Consider the following 17,663-nt stretch of genomic DNA (forward strand, 5'->3'; position numbering starts at 1 on the left):
ATCTAACTTGGAAACTCAGATTTTGCACAGGATGGACAAGAGAAAAGGAGGGGACACCATGCACCTGCTACAGCCCAGATCCATTCTCAACCCTTCGGACACATCTTATGCCCATTCTACTAATGAGGAAATGGAACACGAGGAAATAAGTACTTTCTTAAGGTCAAGTGCAAATAGTAAGATTCCAGTCCAAGCTGCCTTGCATACAACATGGGAACATCGTTGTACTCCATGGTGACAGGTAAGCAGAGCTTCAAAGCACATCTCTGAGTGGGACATCTAAGTCATAGCTTAAGTCATGTCGAGGCCTAACACTTGCAAATCTCCTACAATAGATAACCTCTTGGAAATTTGACTTTCACAGGAGGGTGTTGGCACTTTGATATAGCTATGAGTGGCTTACTGCCTGGTGATCATGGGGGACATTTCTGTCCTTGTGTTTTCCAAGTGTTCTACAGGGAAGCATGTGCTACTGTCGTGATTAGAAATCAACTCTCTTTTTCTGAAAGAAGAGTGACTACCTTCTCATCGCTTCCATCTTTGCAGTCCAAGTCGTGGTCACATATCCACTCGACCAACACACATTCTCCACTCCTCGGGCACTTCACCTCCCCCGGCGGGCACCGCAGGGGCCACGCGGCAGGGCAGCCTTCCTCATCTGAGTGGTCCCGGCAGTCTCGGTTCCCGTCACAACGCAGAGAATACGATACGCATTGACCGTTCTCACATCTAAATTCCGATACGCTGCATTTTTCACGGGCTGGAAAGTAAAGTTTTAGTTAAGAAGCTTTATTTATCAGCCAGATGTAAAGTGATTGGATGGCAAATAAAGGGGTTCAAAGGCTCCCCGGTCTTCTGCTGGCATCTTGGGAACTAAGCCCCAGCAGGTGTGAGGGCAGAGAGGTGGTCCAAGTAGAGTGTTAGGCCAGACAATGCCTATGAAACTAGCCCAGAAAATCCTTCTGTCCTGGAGGATGAGGGCAGAGGGTCAGGGGCGGAAGAACCCCGAGATAGGAAGGAAAACAGGGTTCTCCTCTGGGACCTTAATGTCATCTGTGAAAAAAGGAATTCCCCAAAATATCCAACAGACTCTGTAATTTATGTTCTTAGACTGAATTCCTATAGACAAAAATTGTGTGGCTTGGTCCAAGAAAAAGGGTGAAGTTCTCGGCAAAACTATAAATATATTTTGAAGAGTAAATTATACCTCGGGCACCTCCCTACTTCCTTCCTGTGTCTGTTTCCTCCTGACGTCCCCACAAACCCAGGGCAGGCATGTCCTCTGGCTACCCACTTGCCTCCCCATCTAAACATATCATGGTGCCTTACCCACTCTCCACACTCTCTCTTCTACCCTAATCCCATAACATGATTAAGGTCTTTGAAATGCATCATTAGGAAAAAATAAAAATAAAGACTGTATATCCCATAAAAATGAAGGGAAAGCAACGACACCTACAAATGGGACGGCCCATCTCACGAGAAATTGCAGGCCCCCAGTGAAAGGGGAAGGTGACTTTCTCTCACTGAGAAATAATGCTTTCTTTTGGCAGTAGACTGGTTGTCCACTAACGGACACCTCCTGGTCATGCAAGGAGGGACGTCATAGCATGACCTTCAAGAAAGAAGACCTGCCACTCTGACATTGGCATCTTCGGCTGCTGACTATGTAGCACCTACAATCAATCTTTATTATATGGATTCAGTGTTTGTGTGTTTATCTTCTTGCTTAAATGTGCTTGTGACCCCACAAGTCGATACTGCTACAATCTCCTGCTCATTTGCCAAAACACACAAAGCTGGAAAAAATGGAGTTGCCTGACACATGTTTCCAGTTGAGGTTGAAGAAGGCAACGCTCTGCCTTGTGGTTTCACTTCTCATACTGTGCCTATGCGTCTCCTTTTCAGTCTCTGTAGGGCCACGCTCTTCACATTGTTATACTTTTTGTGTGATTTTGCTCTTTAAAATGCCCCCCAGGTGAAGCGCTGAAGCGCAGTGTAGGGTTCCTAAGTGCAAGAAGCCTACGGTGGGCCTTATGGAGAAGCTACGTGTGTTACAAGCTACGAGAGGCTTGTCCAGGCGTGAGATGCAGTGCTGTTGGCTGTGACTTCAATGGTAACGAGCCAGCAATGTATGTTAAGTTGTCTTTAAACAGGAGCCTATAAAACAAGGTTGTATATTGATTGGCTCAAAACATGTGCCCAGAGACTTGCAGACCCCTCGCCCTGTAGTTTTTTCTAGGAGCAATGATTTCATATCCACTAATTCAGTGTTCACGGCCACTTCCTAGGACTTCACTACCAGGAGTATGGAGAACCAACTACAGCAGTTTAAAGTACTCCAGGGAAGTTTTGCTGCACTTACTACACCCTTGTTCATCTTTGTTGTCAGAACAGTCCACCTTGCCATCACATAGCCAGCTCTTAGGGACACAGCGGGTCTTGTTGTCACAGCGCAGGGAGCAGTCCTCAGTGGGCTTCCAGCAGTCCCACTCGTCCGACCCATCCAAGCACTGCTGAGCCCCGTCACAGTGGTATTTCGCCTCGATGCACTTGCTTCCATCCAGACACTGGAAGACCCCTGAAAGGGGAAGGGCCACACACTAGCACCGGACACTCCCACTAAAGCTTCACGATTAGATGAACTCACCCTCATTCTGGAGTTTGGGGGGGTCCAGAGACTGTATCTTACTTGAGCTCCATATTGCAACTGACCCATAGCAAGCTTTAATATAGTGTTCTGGCCAATTAAGTTAGCAAGCCAGCCCAGGCTGTTTACATATGGCCTCCCATTTGTTGGGTTCTTTTAATGGCTTGTTAGAACACTACCAAGTGGTCCATCTGGGTCACTCTGTGGCTCAGCCCATATGAAGGCAAATATCGGAGCACTGAAGCACATGTGAGGAAGCCAAGAAGGAAGGCAGGCTCACAGAATCAGCATTCAGACAGACGTTTGTCGGTGGTGACTTACCTCGGGAAGACAAGCATGAGTACAATAAGCACTCTAGCGATTCAAACCACAGTTTTGCTCAGGGTACCCGGCACAAAAGCTGAGAAGAAGAGTTGGTGACAGACCTGGTCTGTTGCAGAAACGGGGACAGTTCTCTTCGTCAGAGCCATCCTGACAGTCACGTCCACCATCACAGAGGTTCTCTCGAGAAATGCATCCCTTCCCGTCCCGACAGGGCACGGAGGACCGGGTGCAGAGTAGAGGGCGCAGTGGAGGGAGGGTGGGAGGGGCGATTGTGGCTGTTCCTCCAACCCCAGGATCTAGAACAAGCAATTGCTTCAGAGTCAGTCCATCAGCGGGGGACCACAGCTCCCTCTCAGGGGAAGAGAAAGAGAAACTGACCCAAAGCCTAGATCTTTGCATTAAGTGCAGTACGTTCGCCCATCATCCATTGGCTTCAAATTGATTTTTCCTTTTAGATCTATTCACTTTAATCTTATTTTTTACCACCTAATGTTATATCCTGGGAATAAAAAATAAAGTAAGTTCTAAAGATAGAGACTTGCTCTTTTTGCTTCTCTGCTATATATAGGCTATGGTCTAGGACAGGGGCCGGTATAACGGGAGCACTCACTTGTGGAGATATATAAGTTACGCTACGAAAAATTACCAGTTAATACTCTCTAGCAACTATCACAGCAACCTAACAGATTTGTTAGTAGAGTAATCAAAATTGGATTTGTTAAAAAAATTGGATTTGTTACCAAGAAGTTGCCTGTTTATTGACACACTTTAGCACCTCAGAAATATGTTCCTATGCCTAATGTTTCTTAACCTTTGAGATCAAGTTAAACCAACCAGTGAATCAAAAAGTAAGACCATTTAGCCCTGACTGGTGGGGCTCACTGGGTTGAGAGTCAGCCTGTGAGCCAAAAGTTCGCTGGTTCAATTCCCTGTCAGGACACATGCTGGGTTGCAGGGCAGGGCCCCCAGGTTGGGGGTATGCAAGAGTCAGCCAATAGAGGTTTGTATTGTACATTGATGTTTTTATCCCTCTCTTTCCCCCTCCCTTCTCCAAAAAAAATAAATAAAATCTTTGTCTTTTTCTTTTTTAGAGTAAGACATTTTAGGTGGAAGAGGGAGATGAGAGACCACCGTGGGTTGGGTACACAAAAGAGAAAGGCTTCTGTCCCTCTTCATGTCCACGCTTCCTTCAGACTTCTAGCTGCTTCTGTTGACAAAGGCCCCTGACGCCTGCGATAGGATTTCTTTTTCTGCCTCAAGGTCCAAGATTTCTGCCTTTTGCGCTCTGTGCCAAAGGCTTACATGGGGGGGGGGGGGGGGGGGAGGGGAATGTAAGCCAGCCTTAGGCAGGCCAACCTGAATGACAAGGTGCAGCTTCTACAGAAATCGAGCACTGCTGATCTTGGTCCCCACAGCCCCAGAACAGCTTCGACACGGGTCCTCCGCAAGATGTCACTGCTACAGAGAAAGGGGGCTCCTTAGCGAGATCAGTCCGGGAAACTGCTTGAGAGCAAAACCGGTGGATCTCCTCACTGCCAGACTGCGAGCTGTGCTGTGATTGCCAGAAGGGCCACAGCATGCTGACTTCTCTCAAAGAATGGCTCCAGGGCCTTGGTCACCTGCAGTTTTGGAAACCAGGCTCGAGTCTTACACTCCGGGGGTGTGGACACGTTAAGGAAAAGGCCTGTTGAACTGTGGGTTTGGACAACAGCTACACAAGCATTAAGATGCCTAGGATGTTATCCTATAAAAACACACCGAGAAGAGCCAGGTAAAGCGGATCTCAGCGAATAACCTTCACAGGGGAACACTCACTCACCTGGGACTTCCTGGCTCTCGGCCAGGATGACCACTTTTCTTACATGTGGCTCTTTGGACACCGAGAAGGACTCCAGCGTCTTCCTGTTCCAGAGCACAAGAGCTGCCCCATTCGTCGTCACCAGGTAGGGCTCGTGGGCAGCTATTACGCCGTCACTCCAGGTCTTGTTCAGAACGTATGTTCTGTTTTTTAGGAGACTTAGACTTTGCAGCCCTAAGGAAGAGGCAAGCCCTTGCAAACCCATACAGAACAAATAACCAGTGACAGTGGGGTACAATTTGATTGAGGTGCAGTGACCCGAAGTTGAAAATAAGCACAGATGTTCCCTATTAAGCTTTGTGGGTTTAGTTTTGTAGTTAAAGTTAGTCCGATGAAGGGCGTAAAGCTCCAGGAAGGGAGGAGGAGGCCGAGGTCTGCCATGTGGGCACATCAGGTGCCACATTATTGTCCTCGGTGTACGTCCTAAAGCACCCGGTCATCAGCACGCAGCTGCTAGGCCTCAGGGATGGCTTTTCAGTGAGAAGACTATCAAGTTGGGCTGCACCATATAACTCGTACCTGTTACCAAGTTATAACTGAAGCACCTGTATTTCATTTGCAATGGAAGTTTGGCTCCATTACTTCTTCTATAGAGGCAGAAGCAAATTTTGAAAACTGCAAAAAGGCTATTAAGTATATTATGTCTGGCGTTTTCTCTTTTAAATCACAAATCTAGACTTATAGATAAGAACTAAGTTTGTTGTAACTGACTCATGTCCAGCCTTGAACTCTGAAAAGCAGAATTTGAGCTTATGTCTACCTAGCTCTAAGAACAACCAGAATCGTTATACTAGAAGCAAGACTCTCACCCATCCCTCAAGCTCCCTCCGACTGCACTGGCTGTGCGGTGCTTACCTAGCCCTTTGGTGGTCCAGAGGATGCTGGATGAGCCAAGGTCTAAGGCCATGTGGGTGTCCGCCGTCCAGGTGCCTCTCCAGACTTCCCGTCTGTTTTTGCCATCAAGGGTCATACTTTGCAAGTGTTTCCCACTTTCTACCCAGTAGAGCACCCTCTTTGGCCAGTCGAGAAGGAGATGAAGTATAATGCTGCTCGCTCTGTAGAGTGTGTGTGTGTCTGAGCCAGTAACTCTAGTTCTCTGAATAACCCTTCGGTCACAGGCCACCCAGAACAAGTTCCCAGTTGCTAGGTCCACACTTGCTGAGCAGACTGTAAGGAGGAAAGTAAGTCCCATTAGAAAGGACAAGCAAATGCGCTTTCTTAAGTTTCGGGTCAAGGGTAGAAGGAAGATCACTGGGGGATGTAAAGACCAGTCCTAACAAAGACTAGCCTACACCCCTTGTTTGCATGAGTACTTCCCATCATGCCTACTCTGGTTCCAGCTCCGTGTCCGTCACAGAAGCTCAGTTAATCCGTACAACCAGCTGACAAGGTCAGGCACTCACTGCATTTTATAAATCACACGTGTAAGTGGCAAGTCTTGCATTTGAATGCAGATCTGCAACTTCAGATTCACAGTCCTTCTTCTTTAGTCAATTGCAGGACAAGGGACTAGGACTGGAACTGGTATAGGAAAGCCGACACAGGGCTAAAGGGACATCACAGCAGTGGGATGAGAGGTCATGCGCAGAATGGATGGGCAGGGAAGAGATCTACAATTAGAAGGCGCCAGTAAGACAGGGACCAGGTACAGAAAGCTATGAAGTGTGGCTTTTTAGATGTGAATGAATAACAGAGCTAGGCGCTAACCTACAAAGCACCCCCCCCCCACCTACTCCCATCCTGCCCAGTGTAGCCAGCTGTGCAATCAGGTCTGCATCACCTACTCTGGGGTGCAGGAGAGCGTAAAGGTTAGGACCAGAAATAGGCAAGTCAAAACCCCTTGTTTGAGACACCTCCAAAGTAAGGTGTCAGTTAATTCCTGTGGCCCACTTTCCACTAATGTATTAATATGATAGAAACCGTGCTTCTCTCACAATGCTGTTATGAGGGTTACAGCGAATGCATATGAAAAGCTTAGAATAATGTCCATCGTTTTTAGAGCAATGAGCTGGGCTGGCTTGTACAAGCTCATAGCAGCCAACTGGCAAATTCAGCAATTCAGTAAGCTTGTCGTTCAATACAACCATTATTAAAAGGTAAATTTTATCAAATCAAATCATATTTGAAACAAAACTAAAATACTTAAACCATTGCTTAATTATCTTCTTACACCTGACTGTTACCTAGGCTCTTGGTTTTTGACATCGACTGCATCTGTGCGGTGGAAACAGTGCATGAGGGCCTGCTGCACACCTCCTCCATCGCCGTGTTTGGGGTGTTACATTCGTGGTGTGCAGCCTGGCACTGTGGGCGTTTTTACAGCACAGAACTTGGCAAAACCTACAAACCTAGAATATTTACTCTCTGGCCTCTTACAGAAAGAGGTTGACAACTCCTGGTCTAGGCTTAAAATGACAGAGAAAATGTTACTATTTCAGATTAAATGTATATGTGCTGTTACATTTTAAATATCACAAAAAACGAGGAAATATATTTTTTCTAGTATTTGAAAACAATTGTCCAGCTCTGCAAATAAGTCGCTTGTCACTGATGAACTAACTCCAACTAGGCTCCATTGTCTCACTTTCATCTCACTCATTTATAGAAACACAGGTGTCAAACATTCAAATTAGGATGACATTCGCTCAGTAATGGCACCCGAAGTCCAGCATTTATCCATCATTGGGTTTTGTTAAATCTTGACAGAATTGCAACTGCAGATTGGCTAAGATCCAAGAATTCAGAATAAGAAAGCGATCTATGAAAATTAGTTGGCTGTATAAAAATTACTATAAAGAATGTCGCATGTCTCATCATTTGTCACGTGTACTACACATCCTTTGTAACAGTTAGCCTTATTATAAACATATGTGGGCATATGTACGCACACTCTTCCCCCCAGAGAGCCAGTTGTTGAGTATATCCCAGCACACGCTTGGTATAATATTAAGAATTCAAATGTGGACCACCGGGGAGGTAGGCAGGCAGGCAGGGCATGGTAGTGGGACGTGGGTGACAGACTAGAGAAGCTGGTATGCACAGGGTGTACTGTGCTATAAATTCTTCCTACTTTCTGGATCTTGGAGCAGGAGCACATCTTTACTACCCCCCCGTGTTTTCATGTGGAGGGATTTGCCTAGAATCGTGCTTCTGAATTCTCCCCATAATCCTCATGTCACTATTGTCTAGGAAAGACATGACCCTAAGGGGGCACATTAGTAAGAACAGACTGGCCGCACTCAGTTCTGCTGTTCTCTTCTTTGCTGGGCTCTGGCATCTACAGAGAACATGTGCTCCGTCTGGAGTTAGACTTAACCTTGGTTCTACTCAGGTTCAAGGCCAAAAACCCAGGGTCTAGGTCACGGAATGTGGCCTTTGAGCAATTCTACACAGGTTCTTATAGATATGCACTCTTGTCTAAAACAGAATTTTGAAGCCCTCCCAATGTCACCTGTATTCTCCAGCCTCAGTTTTCCAAACAAGGACAAGATTAACACACCAAGAGAAAGCACTGTGGATGCCAGCGCACTTGCTGTGAGGATAAGCTGAAAGCTGGTGCTCTGTGGTCGCCAGGTGGCCCTGAGCTCTGTACAGGGGCTATGACAGCAGAGGCTGAGCTGACTAACACCTCGAGAAAGGCCTGCCTGGCTTTGTCAAGCAGTTCAGCCACCGTGCAGGAAAAACACCCCTGCCTATCTCCCTTCCTCTCCCACAGTACTTCTGACATCACATGTGTGGGGGTGTGCCTTGGCATCACACAATCCTGACACTCCAGCGGGGGTCCTGCATCCACTTCAGTTCTGACACTACCTGGAGGCAGCATCAGGTCTGACAGGTTGAGAGCTCAGTCCCACAAGACTGCCCCCACTTCAGGGGCCAGTGACAAGTCCCAGCTTGTCACCTGCACTCTGACTGACTGGCTGTAAATCACAGTTCCCACAACCCCCTCCTTGGGCTCAGTAATTTGATACACTGGCTCAGAGAACTCAGGAAAACACTTATTCACATCTGCTAGGTTATTACATGAAGGAGACGTGCGACCAGCTAGATGAAGGGACGCACAGGGCAACCCCTGATGTCTCAGCTCGGAAACTTCTGTCCCCATGGAGTTGGTGTGTGCCACCCTCCCAGCAGGGGCTCTTTGAACCCCGATTTGTATGGAGGCCTCATCACATTTGCATGACTGATTGTTAACTCCATTTCTAGCCCTTCTCCCTCTCCAGAGGGTGGGGAGTAGGGCTGAAAGTTCCAAGGTTCTAAATATGGCTCAGGTGTGTGGTGACCAGTCCTCACCCAGGAGCCACCAAGAACTGCTCATGGTAACAAAAGATCTCATCACCCAGCAAATTCCAAGGAATTTTGGAGCTCTGTGTCAGATGTGCCAGTGACTCAAGAAATTAGCAAAGGTCTTAGAAGCTCTGTTCCAGGAACCTGGGGCAGAGACATACATAAATGATTCCCCGGCCGCCCACCACAGGGAGAGTGTTTAACACCAGAGGAAGCTCAAATGAAATCGCCGGCCTCTTATAATTCCTTGGTATGATCATTGTAACACAGCTGGGGGAAGGTGGCATTTTAATTAAGTAGAAGTCATTTGCGATCAGGGGTTTCCTAACAGCCATCAGCTGTGTCACGGGCCACCGCCCATTTCCATTTCTCCAGAAAGTTCTCCAGGTCCAGTCCTGCCTACCTACGGTCTAGGCACCGTGCTGCTCATGGGACTCTGGGTAGAGCCGGCTGCTCTGTGGTAACACAGGCGTCGGTACAGCGCTTCTTCCAGTGAAGCATGTCCTCAGCACACAGGGAACACCCGCTCAGAGATCAAATCACTCACCAGAGAGTCCAGGTCTCAGCTTCAATAAAGGAGGTGTTTACATTTAGCCTGAGAACAGGGAGCGACAGGGTGGAGTGTGATATTTAGGAGTGTGGGAAGGGAGAGAAAGTATATATTACCATAGTAAGAAAATATCTTGTTAGTTTTCTCTGAAATCTACATTGCAAATTACTTCTAAATCAGTGTAAGAAAATCTGCAATGCAAAATTGGAGTATTTAAGGTCCATATCAATCCCATTCAGACTTAAGGCCAGAAAAAATAATTTTAAAAACCTTATTATTAAAAACCAGACCCTAGGACTTTCCAAATCATGGTAGCCTTTTTACAGTCTGCACACCTCTCATAAGAACAAGGGTAAATCAGAGACACAATATTTTTATTAGTTAAAAACCACTGTTTGGCATTAAGTTTGATTCAGATCAGGGACAGGTAGGGTTCTTTGGCCTTTTTAAATTTTGGTGCTGGAAATTAAAGGACAAATCCAGGAGAGCCACCCCACCTTACCTGCCCGCTCTGTCCAAATCTCCTGCTTCTCTCCCGAGTAGCCGGTGGAGCAGAGCAGATGCCCCTCAGCAGTGGTCCAGTACACCAGGCTTCTTCTCCAGTCAACATCCAGGAGATAGATGTTCCTAGGATGCTCTTGAACTAGGGTTCTCTCTATCGCAGTCCCCATAAAACCAACATTCAACAAGTAGAGACGTTTGCCAGAAGAAAACACTACTTTTAAGTCTACCAGGGAAAAGGAGAGATTTTCTGTCGATCGTTCGTTAGGTAAGCCCCAAATCTCCCGTCGTGAGTAACCTCCCTGTCCAGCTGAGGCACCCCTGGAAAGGGACCTTAATCAAGTTCCCTCTGGAACCACACACACAACAAGAACGCCCTCACTTCCTTGGAGAAGGACTCGTTTGGGCAAGAGATGCTCAGCTTTCCCAAGGCACTGAGTCCCCTGCATTTCTGCTGCGAGGTGGACACAGAAACCCGAGCGTTACAGCTGGGGGGCTGCTCCGCTTGATCAGGTGACGCCATCGGGTCCCTGCCTGGACATGTAAGTTTCAGTACAAAGAACTGCAAACTCTATTGTCCATTTAAAAAAAAAGTTACTTGGACTGTGAACTGTATACACAATTTTCAAACTACGATCTAAGCTGAAGTCTCGGGTTTGGCACGCCAGCTTATGACACCATGATCGCGTCTCGGGACTCCCTGTGAACCGTGCTGTTTAAAGGCAGAGCACAAGGGCATTTATGTCATTTAGGTCATTTGGATAGAGAGGTTCAATGACTGTGTAGCCTTGAATATTGCAAAGATGGAAAAGCCACGTGAAGGACTATGTTCACAATATTGAAGTGGACACTCTTTTCAAACATAAATCAGAACACACCACAGTCAAAAGACTGTCAAGAGGTTTTTTTCTCTTCTTCCAACTTAGTTGTTGTTTTTCATGCAAAACTGAGTGGAAGCAATTTTTTTCTCGTTATAAAACTAATAAAACCCAGCACAGCTATTGATGGATAAATGAATAAACACAATAAAGTATGTATGTGTATATATAACGGAATATAATTCAACCTTAAAAAGAAAGAAAATTCATGTTACAGCGTAGATGAACCTTGAAGACATTCTGTTAAGTGAAATAAGCGAGTCACAGAAGGAAAAACACTGTATGACTTCACTTATACCAAGTACCCAGAGCCTCCAATTCAGAAACAGAAACTAAGATGCTGGTGGCCAGGGGTTAGGGAAAGACAAATGGAAGTTATGGTGTAGTGGGTGTAGAATTTCAGTTTGGGGAGATGAAAAATTCTGAAAGTGGATGACGCGATGGCTGTATGAAAATGTGAATGTACTAGGTGTTGGTAAACTGTCTACTTAAAATGGTTACAATGGTACATTTTATGTTATGTGTATCTTAGCCCCTCCCTGCAAAAAACCTAACTGGGGTCTTTTGATAGCAAAACATTATCAAAATCAGTTGTCAGTATAAACGTGGTTGATCCAAAACCAGAAGCTATGTCAGTTCCAGGGCCACCCCAGAACATGCCTCCTCCAGCCAGGCCCGTCTCACCTGGCGGACTTACCGCTGCATGTGCCAGAAGGTAGAAGGGACATTCCCTCTGGACAAACACACTTGTAGCCCTTGGGATGGACAGGGGACAGGAGACATAAGTGGCTACAAGAACCTGGAACACAGGCCGAGTGTCTGCCTATTTTAAGACAGAAACAGATTAGATGCAATTTCAGATGCATTTATCCATACTAGTTCAAGAATTAATACTCAGTTGGAGGTTAGCCATTTTAAAGACAGGAGGAATCCCAATATACTCGTTACCTTCTATAGAGGAGAGGCATGCTGACCTTTGAACACTCATGGTCTCCTGTCTCTTGTACAATCGATAGTAAGCTTAAACCAACAAAGGCTCAACAAACAACATCTTCTCTCTCAGAGTTAAGGCAAAATGACTTGCCTTATAGGAAGTCATTCTAGTTTGCTTACAGGAAGACTCCCTTAGATGTGAACAGTGGTCTGGGATCCCCACTTTGGTAAGTTTCTTGGACTCAATTGAGAAACATTCTCTGGGGAGAGCCTGACATATAATTTCAGATTAACAAAGACTTTGAACTCCTAGTCAGTGAATCTTTGACATCCTTCTATAAGCTGAATGCTGGGCTTGATTCGTTTTCTGCTATTGGTTGTCCTTGTCAGTGAATAAGCTATTCTTGCCCTTCTGTGAACAGCTTTTAACCCTGCTCTGTGTATTTAAAAGCCTGGCACTGCACTGGGCAAGCCCAAGGTGCAGGTCTGGGATGAGTTTCTCGGTAGATGTTTTTGTTCAGTCTGTCTTCCTCAGGAGTCCTGTGTAGGTCTGGAATCATACCCAGGACATTGTCCCTGCCTTGAAAGAGCAAGTTCCAGTGACAGACCGTGATAGAAACTTAGGTACTTTCCATTTACTGTTTAGGAGACACACTGATTTATAAGCATTTCAAAAGAGAGCCCTGGACTTACCCTTAGGCTGTTGGGCTTTGTGGAGCACCGAGAAAGCAGATACGGAAGCATTTAGCAGCATCCTTCTCTCCTTCGGGGAGCGGGGTGAAGTTCGAAAGAGCTGTGTTTTATTTGCCCAGAAAAAGGAGTTCTCAAATATAGCTAGTCCTGCTGGATCTTCATCCTCTGAGAAGATCCTAGGAAAGGTATGCCTCCCGCTGCCATCCACGTTCACCGTCTCTATGGACTGAAGGGTTGGAGAGTCTCGTGAGAGCAGGGAAGCATTAGCTGATGATGTCAGTGCACCTCAGTTTCTTGGACACTGATTAAATACTGTGCGGAATATCACATGATATTCAACATGATAGGGACGGACTCATTTGGAGGATTCGTGGAGGCGAATACCAAAGCCAGTGTATGGAATTACTTCTTGTACAAATGTACCTTGTACGAGAAGTTACTATAACTTACTGTCTGTATCCAGACATTGTACCACATCCCTTCCCAACAGTCTCCAACTGCCCTGTGAGGTAGGACCCCCTCCCTTCTCAGAGAGGGCAATGAAGAACCGTCAGCAGGCAAAATCACAGCCCGCAGTAATAGGCTTAAAAACATGACCCCCAGGCCTGTGCCTTAGCCACCATGTCCTTCAGTGGGATGCTTCCAAAAGAGCAATAACATGAACTGTAATATTTAGAACTAGAAATACGAGTACAAGGCACTGAAGTGCCTGAGTAACTGCACACTTTCGAGAAGTGGTCTGCCATCTTAAGAGGTTTGGTGTCCTAGGTACAACGGAGAACCTGACCTATACCACCGGAAAACTTCAGGGCTGCTTGACTGTAGGGTGTTTAAGACAGCCGCACTATGACTCCCAGCCTGCGTTGGTCTAGTCTAGATCTGCACAAAAATCCTGGTCAATTATAACTTGCTCTTCTCAGTTTTCATGGCCAGAAGACGCTTCTCAGAGCTGACACAAGCCTTAAGAGAATTTTGTACTTACCTGTAGACATTTCAAGCCCCAGCTAAAAGGGTTTACCTTTGCTTCCAGACATCTCTATTGTACCTTTTTATATTTACTGATCCAGTACAGCCTGCCAGTCACGTGGTCAAGTGTCAGTCCCACGGGCTCCTCCATGTTTACAACCACAAGCACCTTCCTATCAGAGCCATCCATCCCTGCCGTTTCAATGGTCCGCATGCCTCTCTGACCTCCATTGACCCAATACAAGTACCTGAGAAAAGCCAAAGCACAAGGCATTAAAGAACCCCTCAGGCCCTGGCTGGTGTAGCTCAGTGGATTGAGTGCAGGCCTGTGAACCATGTGATCGCGGTTCGATTCCCAGTCAGGGCACATGCCTGGGTTGCAGGCCGGTTCCCAGCAGGGGCGAGTTCCCAGCAGGGGATGCATGAGAAGCAACCATACATTGATGTTTGTCTTCCTCTCTCCTTCCCTTCCCCTCTAAAGATAAGTAAATAAAACATTTAAAAAAAAAAAAGAACCCCTCAGGTGCGCATACACTGTTCTGAACAGCCAGGCCCGCTCAGCTGTCCCCTACAGGCCTCATGTCCTTGCCCTGCTACGAATGCTGCAGATTTCTGCTCTTACACTTTGAAACGTTTGGCTCCCTATGTTCAATTTTTACTTCAAAATTGAGAATTTTTTTAGAGCAACTGAGACCTAGGTTGAAAAGGTTGAAGTGTTCTCTTATCAACTGAAATGTCCAAGGTAAGCAATGATTTGGGATATATTCCAAAAGAAACACTACTTACTTCTTTGCAGGAAACACGGTCAGCTGCTCTGGAATGAGGTCCTTCTCCAAGATCCTGACGTAGCCTCTGCCATCACTTAAACCAGCGCAGATGACCCTTGCAAAGCTGCTGGCCCAGTACAACTGTCCCGTGTACCAGTCCAAAGAGACACTGTTCACTGTTTTGAGTTCTGGGGACACAGGAGACAGTATTATGTCCCTGCACTCTTCTATGCCCATCTTAGCTTGAAAAATGAGACTCGGACAGGACTTTTCTGCAGCTTCCGAATTCCAGCTATTCAGTGAGGCACAGAGGACTCACAGGGAGTGACTGCAGGTTCCTCCCTTATACGCCGGGCAGCAGGGAAAGAGAAAGACCTCAGCAGAAGCGTGACCCAGGAACCTAAGAGGATGCGACTTCAGCTTGGGTTCTGTGATATTTATTACCTAAGTCTCAGGTGGATTGTCACAAACTCTGCCTCTTCACTGCTGTCACAGGACTTCCACGTGCCCAGGACTGTGCTAAACACTTCTTCCCATGAAATGTCTCGTTTAAGCCCCACACTGACACAGTGAGGCAAGTGCTATTGGCCTCATTTTATAGGGTAGTTCAAAGGGGTTAACAACTTACTTCAGGTCGTAGACCTATGATGGGGCTGAGCCTAACCTTGGCCTGAGCCCGTGTTCCAAAACTTCATTTAATTCTACCAAGCTCTTGTAGAGCATACAAACTACAAAGTCTAATCTTAAATTGGGATTTTTAGGTACTGTCATGATTCCTGATAAGTGAAACAGAGGAAGGTATCCAGATGAATACATACATTTCTTACACTATGTTTAAGTAGCTTTAAGAAGTTAAGGCTCTTAACATCAAGAAATATACCTGGATAGAGAGGAACAAAGTTTGGTTTTCCAGGGACAAACACATTTAAGACTTCATCTACCCAAAAGTACATGCTTCGCTCAAGGTCATAGGCAACAGAAGTAGGCCTTGACTTTATAGGTATCAGAGTCTCATAGATGCCTGTTCTTTGATCCAGGAAACCAAGTTCTCGATCTGCTGCTATCAGAATCCTGATAGCACCATCTGCAGTAGAAGGAGAAGAGAAAAGGACACATTACCTTGACACTCCCTTTCACACCATTCTCTTTAGCTAAATATGCCCCATTTCCCAGGCCAACCTGTATCCCTGAGGTCTGGACTAAGGAATACGCAGAGGGGGTCTCGCTGACCACTGCAAGTCTCAGCCCCTCCTCTGAACTCCAGCGCATTAAAACAAGCCTTTGGAACTTCCCACCTTATTTGACTTCAGATTCAGCCCTCTTCCACGCCTAGACAGAGGTCCCCTCTAAGCTTTACACATAGCACCCAAAGTAATTAAGGGTCCCATCGTTAAAAGAAGCACAGGCCAAGGTAAGATTGCACTGATTGGGTTTCCCGAATGCCTAGGGGTACAGTCATTAACTAAGTCATTTTAAAGGTACTTAATAGCAACGGACACTCAGATTGGCCAAGGCATGTCATAATAGCAGCCTTTTTATGGGAAGAATAAAGCCATCTGTATCACTAGACCTTGCAGGGAACCATCTGTGTCACTTTTACCTATAATTTCTGCTAAGAATGGCACAGGGGACAGGTTTTGCTTTGGGTAATGGAACTCACCTACAACTGGACAGTTGGTGCCATTGGAAAGCCAGTAACCTTGAATACACCCACAGGAGTAAGAGCCTGGCGTATTATGACACAGCTGGTCACAGGGGTTGTACGCCATAGAGCACTCATCTACATCTAGTGACAGAGAGCCCAAAGTTAGAGACAGCCCCGAAACCCCACCCGAGGATTCCTGTTCCTTTGGGCCACTTTTCAGAAGCTCGCTGGATAGTCATCACATGGAAATCTCTGCCGTGGGCTGGAACTGGCAGCCCCCGCCTCCACAGAGTCCCCAGTGCACGTGAAGATAGCTCAACGGAAACACCCATGTGGGGCCCCTAGTGCAGAATGCTGATCTATGTTACCCTGGCAACACTCTTGGGGGGCTGTCACTTGTCAGACCAGCCAGAACCTAATTCAGAATGACAGGGGTTAGGGCCTACTGTGCCACGGGACATCTCCTGCACGCTGATGAAAAAGGCTTCCGCCTCACAGGTGTAACTGGCAGGATTTAAATGAGGTGCTGCTACTTCCTCAAAGCCAGATGGCAGGAACCCTTAGCGTGTGAGTCATGGGACTAGAAGAGTTTTCTTTTTTTTTTAAGCAGGAAGGAATAGAGTTCCCTGAAGGCATTGCCAGGGAAATGTTTTTCCTCCAAAGCCACAGCCTCCTAAAGTAGAAGCACGCCTTTCCTGGCCCAGAAGGAGAATAACCCAAACATGGCTACAAGTCAAGGTCAGTGGCTAACCAATCACTACAACAAGCTGTGAGCCAGGAAGGGTGTTGCAGGAGCCTGGGTGTGTGTGAAAAACCCAGACCCCCCTCAAGGTCGTGACTTGTCAGATCACTGACTTCTTACCTCTAATGAAGAATTAATAATTCAGTTACGTTATCTGACATAGGTTCATTGTAATTCCTGATGAATTCTTAATGTAAAAGTAATTGTTTAATGCAACACTGATCCTATCTAATAAACCTGGGCCACTCCTCTCCTATCCTTTCTACCTAAGGGGCTAGGGTTGTAGGTGGAACCCGTGGAGAGAGAGGGAGCTACTGGACCGGGGTCAGGGTGATGGGATTTAAAAAGGAAAAATCCTCCTCTTTAGGACAAAGCCTCAAGATAATTAATGGCTACCCTCCTAATCACAATTTTAGTCTAAAATACTGTCCTATATTTTTAGGGACAAGTGCTATGAAGTAACCACTATAACCTTTTCAGATTATTACTGAGTCGTGATGATAACATGACATTTATCTTATTCACTCTGGCATCATAATCCCATTCACAAAGGGCCAAAGTGTCCCATGAAGGACTGAGTAACTTAGATCAGCTGGAAGGAACAAGAAAGTATAAACACGAAATGGCTCTCACTTTGGAATCGGTCCTGCCACCCGTGCCATGGAACCCAGGCGTGGCCGGGAACTGACAAGTATATTTACTCCATGCCAGAAACCCTTCTGCCCCATAAAAGGAGCGTGCTAAATTTAATGTTTTTTCATTAGTCAACTCCTGTGATTCCCCCCCAAAGAGGATGATAACAAGCATCAGCAAGGACAGAAAAATTGAGACCCCTCATGCATTGCTGGCAGAAACAGCCCACGGCACAG

At 46.3% G+C, this 17,663-nt stretch overlaps 1 protein-coding gene across 1 annotated transcript in view; it reads right to left on the reverse strand.

The window, feature by feature from the left end:
• The window catches only part of LOC118993030 (low-density lipoprotein receptor-related protein 2-like), a 31,076-nt gene extending 15,605 nt beyond the window's left edge, over nucleotides 1-15,471 (reverse strand). Inside the window, exons 1-11 of the mRNA XM_037055090.1 lie at nucleotides 15,288-15,471; nucleotides 14,427-14,595; nucleotides 13,720-13,888; nucleotides 12,675-12,900; nucleotides 11,746-11,871; nucleotides 10,172-10,396; nucleotides 5,642-5,999; nucleotides 4,794-4,975; nucleotides 3,076-3,270; nucleotides 2,366-2,581; nucleotides 522-760 (exon numbers count right to left, since the gene is read on the reverse strand). Of these exons, the coding sequence (XP_036910985.1) occupies nucleotides 522-760; nucleotides 2,366-2,581; nucleotides 3,076-3,270; nucleotides 4,794-4,975; nucleotides 5,642-5,999; nucleotides 10,172-10,396; nucleotides 11,746-11,871; nucleotides 12,675-12,900; nucleotides 13,720-13,888; nucleotides 14,427-14,595; nucleotides 15,288-15,360 (2,178 nt within the window). The 5' untranslated portion in view covers nucleotides 15,361-15,471. The remainder of the gene's footprint in view (nucleotides 1-521; nucleotides 761-2,365; nucleotides 2,582-3,075; nucleotides 3,271-4,793; nucleotides 4,976-5,641; nucleotides 6,000-10,171; nucleotides 10,397-11,745; nucleotides 11,872-12,674; nucleotides 12,901-13,719; nucleotides 13,889-14,426; nucleotides 14,596-15,287) is intronic.
• Between the last annotated feature and the right edge of the window lie 2,192 nt (nucleotides 15,472-17,663).

The sequence above is a fragment of the Sturnira hondurensis genome, unplaced genomic scaffold (genome assembly GCF_014824575.4).
Source record: "Sturnira hondurensis isolate 20B ecotype Veracruz unplaced genomic scaffold, ASM1482457v3 Scaffold0008640, whole genome shotgun sequence".
Classification (NCBI taxonomy): domain Eukaryota; kingdom Metazoa; phylum Chordata; class Mammalia; order Chiroptera; family Phyllostomidae; genus Sturnira; species Sturnira hondurensis.